The sequence below is a fragment of the Scylla paramamosain genome, chromosome 26 (assembly GCF_035594125.1).
Source record: "Scylla paramamosain isolate STU-SP2022 chromosome 26, ASM3559412v1, whole genome shotgun sequence".
NCBI classification, from domain to species: domain Eukaryota; kingdom Metazoa; phylum Arthropoda; class Malacostraca; order Decapoda; family Portunidae; genus Scylla; species Scylla paramamosain.
This window is the reverse complement of record NC_087176.1, coordinates 3,769,100-3,781,153: the sequence shown is the minus strand read 5'-3', so window position 1 is coordinate 3,781,153 and position 12,054 is coordinate 3,769,100. Positions and strand designations below refer to the sequence as shown.

The 12,054-nt window shown below is 35.6% G+C and overlaps 1 protein-coding gene across 4 annotated transcripts in view; it reads right to left on the bottom strand.

Moving 5' to 3' along the window:
• Nucleotides 1-12,054, bottom strand: part of LOC135113617 (dual specificity calcium/calmodulin-dependent 3',5'-cyclic nucleotide phosphodiesterase 1A-like) — a 189,166-nt gene that overhangs the window by 2,681 nt on the left and 174,431 nt on the right. For all 4 annotated transcript variants that reach the window (XM_064028984.1, XM_064028985.1, XM_064028986.1 and 1 more), the window contains exons 8-14: nt 5,616-5,732; nt 4,954-5,094; nt 3,877-4,046; nt 2,887-3,048; nt 1,955-2,157; nt 1,334-1,450; nt 421-543 (exon numbers count right to left, since the gene is read on the bottom strand). In XM_064028984.1, coding sequence (XP_063885054.1) covers nt 421-543; nt 1,334-1,450; nt 1,955-2,157; nt 2,887-3,048; nt 3,877-4,046; nt 4,954-5,094; nt 5,616-5,732 — 1,033 coding nt within the window. The remainder of the gene's footprint in view (nt 1-420; nt 544-1,333; nt 1,451-1,954; nt 2,158-2,886; nt 3,049-3,876; nt 4,047-4,953; nt 5,095-5,615; nt 5,733-12,054) is intronic.

Sequence of the window (12,054 nt, the reverse complement as noted above, 5' to 3'; positions counted from 1 at the left end):
GTATGTATGTAGTTTGCTTGGGTATTATAGTATATGTTGTACTAGTCTTAATAGAGTTTATTTTTAAATTATTCTACCAGTGAAGTGAAGGTGCACATGTGCTAAGAGTGTGAAATTGTGAATGACATGTGTGTGAATGTGTGATGCCTTGTCTGGGCCATCCCATGTGGTATTGCCAACCAAGTATATAAATAGATAAGCATTTTGTTTGATATAGTAGTTTATGTTCTTTTAATAGTCATGTGTGTGCAAACAATTTTTCAAAATCTACTAAAAAATAAGGATATGTCATATTCAAAAGAGAGTCTTGTCAATAAAAATATAGAGGTACATGTTAAAAAAACTGATATTAAATTTGTATCCTTGATGTGCATTTGTTTAGGCCAAGGTACAGCAGAGTAATGGCATTTGCTGAGTCACCTTTCATGGCTCGTTCCTTCCAGCGGGCCTTGTTGGCGGCCAGACAGTCCTGCCAGGGCCGCCGCACCTCAACGCCCACCACTCCCCCAGGGCGCACTGGCCGCTTGATGGGACCGCCTGGCTCTGAAATAACACTCAGTCAGAATGTGCAAGGCATGGTGTTATTCTTAGTCTATAATTGTCCTTTTTTCCTCGGGATTGGGGTTACTCCGCCTCCACTCCTGGCTACTCACGCATGATTTAGCTAAGTATTATATTCAGTTGTACAATACATTTCCTAACAAGGAGAGAGAGAGAGAGAGAGAGAGAGAGAGAGAGAGAGAGAGAGAGAGAGAGAGAGAGAGAGAGAGAGAGAGAGAGAGAGAGAGAGAGAGAGAGAGAGAGAGAGAGAGAGAGAGAGAGAGAGAGAGAGAGAGAGAGAGAGAGAGAGAGAGAGAGAGAGAGAGGAGAGAGAGAGAGAGAGAGAGAGAGAGAGAGAAATCAGAGTTTATAAGAGCATTATGTTCCTTAAAATGTTAGACATAAAAAGATTCACAAATGAAGATCAGAGACAGATTCTGAATAATTTCCATTTAACATGTTTTTAATATAATTCTGAAGTAAACTTTTGACATTTTCATCTATAAATGTAAATTCTGCATTTCTGCATTTGCACAAAAGACAAAATGAGTCTACCTGTAACAAAAAAAAAAAAAAAATAAATAAATAAAAATAAAAAAATAAAAAATAAAATAAATAAATAAATAAAATAAATAAATAAATAAAAATAAATAAATAAAGAAAGAAAGAAAATAAAGAAAAATAAGTAAAATAAAAATAAATAAAAATGAAAAAAATAAGTAAAAAATAAACTGAACACTTCTGCATTATAATTTGGCATTGAAGTGCCAGTGTGCTGTGTGGTGGCACTCACCATTGTGGGGCTCCTCAGCAATGGTTGGCGTGGATGGTGGCACAGACAGAGCTGCCACCTTATCCAGTAGGTCACCACACACACCCAGACTCGGGTCAACGATGAAGTCAATGAAACCTTTAAGGAAAATTACTTTCTTGGTGAGGGTTTTCTCCATTATCTAGGTATACATAAAATTAATCTTACATTTAGCTACTGTATTTAGAAGCAATTCATATTGTTTACTATCTTTTAATTAAGAGGTTACAACAATATAATTCTGTATTCCTGAACACAAGTTTTTACGATATTTACAGAGATAAGAATTCTGTTGTGTTAGTCATTTTGTGATCAAGAACTGGCATCTTTGAGGTGAATTAAAGATTAACCTTTTCACAGTGATATGCAACAATTCATAACACTAAAGCAATGTATGGAATATTTATAAGAGATAAAAAAAAGAGATAAAAAGAGATAAAATAAGAACAGATTCTGCTATTTCTAGCCAATGCTTGGGGTTGGCTGCGGAACAAGAAAAGATGTCTCAGAGTGGTTAGTGATCAGGGAAAGTTGAGTCAAACGGCAGTGAAAGCATTAACATGACCTGAGCTGCATTACAGGACAGGGGAAAGAGCCACTCACCAATCTGACTCTCGGCCACCAGGGTGTTGTTGCGGTCACACAGGGGGGAGTAGGGCAGGCCAAGCTCCCTCTCCTTGTCGCCCTGCCGGAAGAACTCCTCCAGCAGCTGAGTGGTCCAGCGCTCATGCAGCACCCAGTTTTTGCTCGGGTGAGAGATATCACAACAGTGAAGGACGAGGGACAGGGCCTTGGATTTGTCCAGGCTGTGAATCAAGATAAGCGTTAAGCAATTCTTGCAGTAGATGTTGTGTTTAAACCAAGTCACTGATGAGAGCATTTTTTCCTGGTGTATTATTCTATTTTGAATACACCACATGCATGACACACCAAATGTTTTCGGTTAAAGACAAAAAAAAAGTAACACTTATTTGATGAGAATATTTAACCCTTTCACAGCAATATGAAACAATTAATAGCATCAAAAGTAATGCATTAAATCTTTGTAACCATCTTCAAGAAAGAAAGGGGATGAAAAGAACAGATTTTTTCAATTTCTACCTAGTTTAAACATTGGAGGTGGCTGTAGAACAAGGTGTTAAGGAAAGATGCACTAAATAGCAGTTTCCAGCTCTCACAGTACAGAATAGTTTGGTAGCATTAATAACACTAATCTTCATGGAAAGCATTTAAAGAAATTTGACTGAAAAATGGTGGCTATCATATCACATAAAAAAAAAAAAAAAAAAAAAAAAAAAAAAAAAAAAAAAAAAATATTATATATATATATATTATATATATATATATATATATATATATATATATATATATATATATATATATATATATATATATATATATATATATATATATATATATATATATATATATATATATATATATATAAAGATAGAAACGTAAGTCTACAACTGACCCACAACTGAAAATATAACTCTCCTTCACCCACACAATACTCCCCAACCCTCCTGGCCCACCTGGTGTCCTGCAGGGCCAGCATTGCCTTCATGGCCTTGATCTGCTGGAAGTGGGAGGACATGTCCGTGGCCAGCACCATCTCAATTACCAGACCTCGGAACTCCCTGTACTCCTCCCGAGACAGGTTCACCAGGACATTGTGTTCCTCGGCGCGCAACAGCCTGGGGAGGTACCAGTGGTGAGAGTTGGCCTGATCACTTTGCTTACCTACCAACCAATGTGCCATGTCCTTTATGTCAGCCATGATATGCCATCCCTCCCAATCTTCTGTCTCTCTCAATAAGTCATGTGTCCTCCTCTTGTCTCCAGTATCTCATGCTAAGCTGTCCAGGTGTTTCTCTCATTGTTCCCCTCTGTCTCTTTTCCCTTGTAAGCAGGTTTAAGTTTTCTCCAGTCCTCCTCTCCTTCTGAACACCATCCCTGTCACTAAAACTATGATCTGGTATAAAAAAATTTCACTACTTGTCTCATTATGTACTTGTATTTTTCTATCTAATTTTCTTGACACATTTGGCCTTCTTGGAAACAAATAAGGTGATTCACCATAACAATCAGTGTTCAAAATGTTGAAAAATATCTAATCTTTGTATATACACATCTAACAAAGAATAATTTTGTATCTAATTTGCTTTGTAGATTTAGCTTTCTCTAAAAACATACAAGTTGACACCTAACAAAAGGAAAGTAATTAATTCAAACTTTCACACACAGCAATTACAACAGAACTTAGAAAAAAAAGAAAAAAAAGAAATAAATATCCCTTGCTTCCTCAGTTCATTTACTATCATTTCTATAAAAGAACAAAATCTGATGAAGAGTTTGGATAAATATATTCATGCTATTTCTTTTTATTTCCTTTTCAGGTCTGTATTAAAACTTCCGCATAATAGACCTGACCTTGATATTCATAAATATAGGTAGTTCAAACTGTAAAATAAAAAAAAAGCGAAATAAAATATCAATATGAATATAATTAGTTGCTGTAATACCTGAAGGCAGCACAGATGTGGTGGTTCTCCAGCACGGCGCGGTCATTGTACAGGATGGCTGTCTCAGAGCCTGACATGACGTGGAAGTTGTTGGTGGTGCCAGTGTGCTCAAAGTCGTGGATGAGTGCCGCGACCAGGGTGGCAAGGATCTCCACATCATTCAGCCAGTTCTGGGGAGTGGAAGATTAGATTAGGTTGTTTTTTGGGAGATTAGAATAAGTTAGGTAATTTTCTAATTACATGTTCTTTTTAGTTTATAGAAAGTTGTTTTGGTTATTATATTTTACAATGCTTCATACTTTCTCTCATCCTTATTCTGTCAGATTAGTTGTTTTTATATTTTATTTTATGTTAGGTTTATTTCATGGAAAGTTCAACGGGTTCCTTATTCACTAATGTGCTGTACAATACTAATTATTTCCCCTTACCCTTATACTGTCCACGTTTCTAGTGCAAGACTTATCCGGTACTTTAATTCTTTCATTCCTTTCACTTAAAAACTCTGGAATTCTCTGCCTCACCATTTTCCAGTCTTCCTATGACCTGAACACACTTTTTCTGTGATGGTAAATTGAGACTTTCTGAAAGTTGTTTTAGTTCTTCTTCAATCTCTGTTTTGCGTAAGAAACAAACATCTGCTCCTTCATAGCTGGTTTAATTGTACTTGATTTTAAATGTCACGCTTTGGAGTTTGAAAATGTTGAAATCCACTCTCTAACTCTCTCTACCTACCTAACTACTTTCCTTTTCACTTTCACTTCCTGTTTTGCATTTTCCTGTCTTCCTTCTCTCTATCTTTCCTTTCACGCTTCCTACCTATCCCCCCGATAACTGTATGAAAATTTTGTTTTTATTTGGTTTTATTTTTGCACACTGTTTTAACTGTTTGGCAGAAGGAGACTTAAATGTACTGGAAATGATATTTTATCTGGACAAAACTGTACTTGTCTACCAATGTTTTCTTATGTTCCTGTCTTATCATTTTACATATACGTGGTTGTGAATCAGAAAATTTTGTCAATAAACTAATAATAATAATAATCTCTCTCTCTCTCTCTCTCTCTCTCTCTTTCCTACCATGAGGCCAGTCTGGGAGAGCATGTAGTGCATGGTCTGAAGCACGTCAGCCGCATGCACGTTGTTGTGGTACGGATTCTTGTACTTGCAGTAGCCGTTCTCCACCTGCGTCAGGAAGGTCTCCAGTGTGGCTGGCGGCATCTGTGGGAAGGCAGTGGACAGTGTAGAGGAAAATGATGGTTTAAAGGAGTCTCTCAATCTAAAATCTCTCACTGCAATACAAAATTAACACCAACAAAAGTAATGCATGAGATCCTTTAAGCATTAGCAAGAAAGGAGGGAATTAAAAAGAATAGATTTTGGATTTCCTATCCAGTTTAAAGATTGGATGGCTGTAAAACATGTAAAGATGTCTCAGAGTGATAAGTAATTCAGAAAAGGTGTACCAAATACCAGTCAAAGGGTTAATGAAGTGGAGGCAGTTTGGTAGAATGCAGTGTACAGTATAGTGGGGAAGATGATGGTATGAAAGACTTGATGTTCATTATAAAAAAATAGACAGATAGATAGATGTATAAATAGATATGTGGGTAAAATAATAGTATTATAGAGTATATAATGTGTAAAAGGAGAAATACCTATATCACTACTATTATTATCATCATCACAACAACTATCACAACTACAGCTACAGCTACATCAAATACCACCACAACACTCACCTTGAACTTGTGCAGCAGGCCGTAGCGATTGAGGAGCTCATAGGCGAGGCACCTGAGGGGAGTGTTGGCGCTGGCCTCCTGTAACCGCCACACGTCAAAGTTCCACTCGTCCACACTCTGGGGGAAGAAACACACTGTCACTCTGGGTGTTTACACAAAGGAAAGAACTTACAAATGTTCTCATGCATTCTTCTGCTAGTGGTAGGGGCAAGAACTGTTCAGCAGTGTTAGGACCACACTGTATTTTACTTTTAAGCTAAATTTTGAAAGTAAAAAAAAAAAAAATAAATAAATAAATAAAAATAGAATAAATAAATAAATTAATTAATTAAATAAAAAAATAAATAAAGAAAGAAATAAAATTAAAAAAGTAATAAAAATAAAGAATATAAAAATAAATAAATAAGTAAAATTGGTATAGATTTTCTTTACCAACAATTTTCTTCTACATTTCATGACTTAAAAATTTTGTAGTTTTGAGAGAAGTCTTTTAATTGCAAAACTTTGTTTTCTTTCCCAGGTCTGGATAAAAAAAAAAAAAGAACAAATTTTCAATCCCTAAATTTTCATCTGATAATAGTGATAGGTTCCTTACTTAAAGGTGACACATTGTACCAGAGGATAGTACAAAACCAACATAGCTTGATGCAGTGACAGTAAATAAATTAACACGAGGCAGGAGGAGGAGGAGAAAACACAAAAGGAAACATGAGATGGACAAGTGGGCAGGGAAGAGATTACAGGGGGAGGCAAAGGGAAGGGAACAGAGGCAAGGAAGTGGAGAGTGAAGAGAGGCTGCAAGGAAGAGGATAGGAGGAAACGTGAGGCCAGGCGAGTAGGCGGTGGAGAGAGAGGCAATAAAAAGGCACAAATTCCTCTCCAGAGAATCCTGCTGCCTTTAAACTGTGAGGAACGAGGCAGCAGAGCGCCACCAGGGGGAAATGTCAGGTATCTTAGCAATTCACGGCCCTGCATGACCACTCCACTGCCTCCTGATAACACTGTAGCATGAAATAAGACTTGATTGTGCTAGTGTGGTGGAAGTCAAAGGTATGTGATTAGGGCTAGGTTGTGTTAGAGTTAAAGGTGAAAATTAAAAGGATGATTCCTTCAAACATTAATATCATGTTAGATTCACATTCACTGGTCAAACTAGACTGAAGTTCTGTTAGAGTTAGAGTATATTAAACTTAGAAACAAAAATGAAATAAGTGATTCCTTCAAACATTAATCTGAAGTTGGATTCACATACATATATTTAGATAAGATTAGCACATATCAAAATAGACTTGAGTTTTGTTTGAGTTAGAATTTGTTAGATTTAGAGAAAAAATTAAAAGGTAATTCCTTCATTAACTTCAAGTCAGATTCACAAAGATGTATTTAGATAAAATTAGCACAGGTCAAGCTAGACTTAAATTCTGTTAAGAGTTTGAATATGTTAGAGTTATGAACAAAAATTAAAAGGAAAACTCCTTCAAACATTAATTTCGAGTTATAAATTCTGTTAAAGTTTGAATATGTTAGATTTATGGACAAAAATTAAAAGGAAAACTCCTTCGAATATTAATTTCAAGTTATATTCAAGTACAGCTGGATAATATTTGCATAGGTTGACTCATGTTAGGGTAAAGACATGTTAGATTTATGAGAGAGAGAGAGAGAGAGAGAGAGAGAGAGAGAGAGAGAGAGAGAGAGAGAGAGAGAGAGAGAGAGAGAGAGAGAGAGAGAGAGAGAGAGAGAGAGAGAGAGAGAGAGAGAGAGAGAGAGAGAGAGAGAGAGAGAGAGAGAGAGAGAGACTTCAAACATGACTCTCAAGTAAGATTCAAGTAAATTTAGATAAGATTAGCATATGTCAAACAAAACTCAAGTCCTCTTTGGGTTAGGGTAGTTTAGATAAAAAAAAAAAAAAAAAAAAAAAAAAAAAGCAGTTCCTCCAAGGTTAAACTTCATGGCTTTCTAACTTCAGCATTTTCCTGCTTGTGCTCTGTTTGGCCTCACTTTTCATGGACAAGATAATGGATGTACTTCTGTTTCCCCTGCAGAATCAATAATGTCTCTGCCTGAACGTGATTAACCGGTGGGCAGGTAGAGTGAAGTAATACATGTTTTGTATATTTATAACACCTCAGTGAAATAAATATAAAGCAAAAAGAATATTCCTGTGCAAGAATTAAGCAAGTGACACGCAACGCTCCAAGGTTTGACACGAAGGATGTAAGACGTAATTGGTGTTTTGTTATGCTCTTGACTCATGTTGGTGAAAATAAGTACGTATGTACAATCATCCTTCATTAACCACATTTCACTTTTACATGGATTGCTGCCAACCACAAATACACATAGAGGAGGCAATGAGAGGCAGCCTACCAGTGTTCATGTTTTTTTCTTTTTCTTTTTTATTTTCTCTTTCTAATTCATTGATAAAATAAAATGTTTGTAACCATGTACATGCAGTTTTTTCCTTACTTAGACAAGGGTTTTAGGGCTCAGGAGTGTTCTTAAGAGGGGCACTAATTTTACACAGATTCTCAAATTTTTCTTATCCATGAGTGTGTCTGTACCTAACCCCTGTGGATAATGAGGGATGACTGTATTATGTACTGTGATGAAAGTAAAACATTCCTGCACACTAATTCAACAAATGTGACATGTAACTCCCCATGAAGGTTATCGAGATGGGTTGTACAAACTAACTGTTATACTCGTATTGTAGGTACACTACTATATTTATATCACATGTGGGTGAAAATATGTACAGTATAATGCAAGTACAACATTCCTGCATTTTAATTAAACCAAAGTGATATGTAATCCACATGAAAGTGTCAAAGGAAGGCTGTGTGGAATAGTTGATCTTTTGGTAGCATATTCCTGACACACGTTGGTGAAAATAAATATAAAACGAGTAAAATACTCATCATTAAAGAAACAAGTGTGACCTTTCAGTCCCAGTGAAAACTTTAAAGGAAGGTTGTATAAAATAACTAGTATTTTTGTATGTAAATTCTCAACACATACTGATGAAAATAAAAAAAAACAAAACAAAAAAACAATATAAAATAAAAATAAAATAAAACATTAGTCTCCATTAATTAACAAGCATGGCTTATGAGTTCCATGAAAATTTTAAAGGGTGAGTGTATGAAATAACTGACATTTTTTAATTAAATCCTCAATACATAACAGAGAAGGTAAATATAGAGTAAATAAAATATCCCTCCTAATAAATAAACAAGTAAGTCCAAATCTCCATGAAGGTTCTAAAGAAATGTATTGAAAGACAAATATTTTATCTAAATTCTCAACACATATAAGTAAAAACAAATATAACCCCCCTCCCCCCCCAAAAAAAAAACATCTTCATTATATAAACACGTGTAATCTGCGAATCTCTATTAGCATTGTTACACCAAAATTTTCAACACAGTGATGAAAACAAATCCAACCCAACACAGATAAAACATTCCTCTCCATTAAATAAACAAACGAGTCTTGAGTCCCCCACGAAGGTTTTGAAGCAAGTCCTGTTAGTTTCCCTGCTTGCACACATCATACATGGACCAGTATTTGCGATTCACTGTATTATTCAACTGAACACGCTGGCAGGAGCTGGAGGGACAGCGGGAGGACTTACTAGAGAGGTCAAGCTTGGTGTGAAAAACTGTTGCATTTGGTTTTGAAAGTGAGGTTTCTTGGTCCGACATTAGAGTGTTGGTTATTGCTTATTAACACACACACACACACACACACACACACACACACACACGTTTTAATTGCTTTGGTAATCCTTTTAGCATTCACGGTAAAGTAAAAACATAATTTGCATGGCCAGAAAATAGAGGTAAATTTTTTTTCTTTTCTACACGACATAATTTTTTTTAACTGTAGCACAAAAATATGTAAAAAAAAAAAAAAAAAAAAGAAAAAGAAAAAAAAGTTAAAGGAAAGATTGTCCAGCAGTGCATGGGTTAATTATAACACAAATCCCTCTTTGATAAAATATAACAAATTACTGACTACTAAAAGATAACAACATAAATCCGCTAAAATATAACAGTATAAATCTCTTTTCGCCTAAAATAAGTAGAACAATAATCCCACGTGAAAAAAAAATCCTTAATAATCAAATAATCAAATAAAAAATAAAAAAATAAATAAAATAAATAAATAAAAAACTCATCCCTCACGTTGTTAAAACACAATAATACTAAACCCACATTGCCTAAATATAACAATGTAAATCCCTTATTGATCTATTTAGAGGAGCTCTCACACCCACGCTACTTTAAACTTCCTTTGTGGGTTTTTTTCCCCCTCCCGCCGGGCAGATTCGAAGTCTCGTTAGAAGCTTCTTAATTGGATGCTTCACCAGGATGAGCTAACCTTGGCAGGCCCCTCAAACCAGAATGAACCGGAAAGGCTAGCACGAGCTTCATTATCTATATTCTGAACAACGCGCCGCACCTCCACTACAGTTAACAGGCTCTAGTCTAGTTGAAGTGACACGGTTACTAAGGGTGATTTTATGGTTCTAGTGAGATATTAACATGATTTCTATATTATTAACAGGATAAATAGACGAAACACTCGTGAGAACCCGGCCATTCTTCTCTGTGGCTTTTGAAAATATTCGTGGTGGTTACACAAGCTTTTAAGTGTTTTTATATTTCTAGTGCCAGATTAATAAGATTTCTACATTATTATGAGGAGAAACACTCTTGAAAACCTGGCTAATCATCTCTGTGGCATGTGAAAAAGTCGTTTCTGATTACCGGTTTATAATAAGTTATACGGATTTTGATGTTTTTAGCGAAAAATTAACATGATTTATACATTATTAAAAGGAGAAACACTCTTGAGAACACGGTTAATCACCTCTGTGGCCTTTAAAAATAGCTGTGATGAGCGAGCGAAGCGTTTCAGAATACGGGCTTTGTGATTCACGAGCGAGGCTTAAACTCATGAACCGCATCCTCAAACACTTCGTCCTGTTCGCTCGATTACTTTCAAGACTCGAGTGGAAGTTACCGGGATTTTTAACAGTGTCTTTTGGGAGTTTCGAGACAGTTTAATCAGAAGTCTGCACCATCAACGTAGAAACAGCCATGACAGCCTGATTAATTAATTACTTGTGGTCTTTGAAAAGTCTTTACGAGAGAAAAATACGTCTCAAAATAAGGGCTTATGTTTATAAAGGCAGTTCAAGATTCATCAATTATAATTTTATTTAAACTCCTTATGTGTTTGGAGTAAAGGGATTAGTGTACTGAATCTATGTATTTATGTATTCTATTTCCTTTTATGATGCAGTGTCTCGTGTGGAAAGGCAGTTGTGTAATGTAACTTAATAAATGTAATGAAAAAATGGCTTAATTTGCTATATCCATGAATTTATTTATTCTATTACTTTTTATGCAGTTTGTCTCCTTTTACTAATCTACTAGTTGCTCAATTAACTTCATGAATACGATACAATATACAAAAGCGTATTTATTTATTTATTCACTTATTCATTTTTATAGGGATATTAAAATCTATTTCTTTACTGTATTTATATTATGAGACATATACACAGTAAACTATTCAAGCCTAGTTTTTCTTTATGAACCAAAGTGGAGGCAAGACCAAGATGGACAGCAGAAAGAAATGACTTCCACACCACAAAGACAACACCGTTCATCTCTCCTGGTAAATCAAAGTTATTCATCCACTAATTTCACGACCTAAGACTTGTGGCAACAACTGTACGACAAACTTTTCAAGCTTAATCTATCTTCACGAGGGAGCGTGGCAAGAGATGGCCAGCAGGAGAGGAAAATTTAGTTCCTTACCACACATAATACCGTTCACCTTTCCTGATAAATTACCGTCATTCACCCTGTAATTTCACGATTGAAAAAAAAAAAGCAAAAAGTTTGTGTTGAGAGACGAGAAGATTAGTCTAGATGGAGTTGACCAGCGGGAGTGTAATGGAGCGAAAGAACGTGAAGAGTTAACACAGTAGGGACTCCCAGACAACCTGCTAGTTAGAATAAGGAGTAAAAAATAAAGGAAACTCGCGATCAAAAAGATATAGAGAAGCAAGTCTTTTATTAATCAGGTTCCAACTCTCTTTTCTCTCATAATTCCTTGTTCCCACAAAAAAAAAAAAAAAACCCTTCACATTACCATCAAAAGTCTATTCAGGCCCAATAGTGGCTCAATTACGTGGGATGGAGGAAAGTGGAGTGAGGGAATGGTGATGAAAAGGTAAAGGTGTTTATCCCACTTATCATTCGACCAAAAGGAAGGTAAAATTTTAGGGTGATTTTTCAGAAGGTGAGTTTTTGTTTTGTTTTGTTTTGTTTTGTTTTGTTTGCGTTGTGTGGGTTTCAAAATGTATGTTTCTCGTATGTGGAGATTTTTTCTTTTTTTCTTTTTTTTTTGGTCTGTGTTT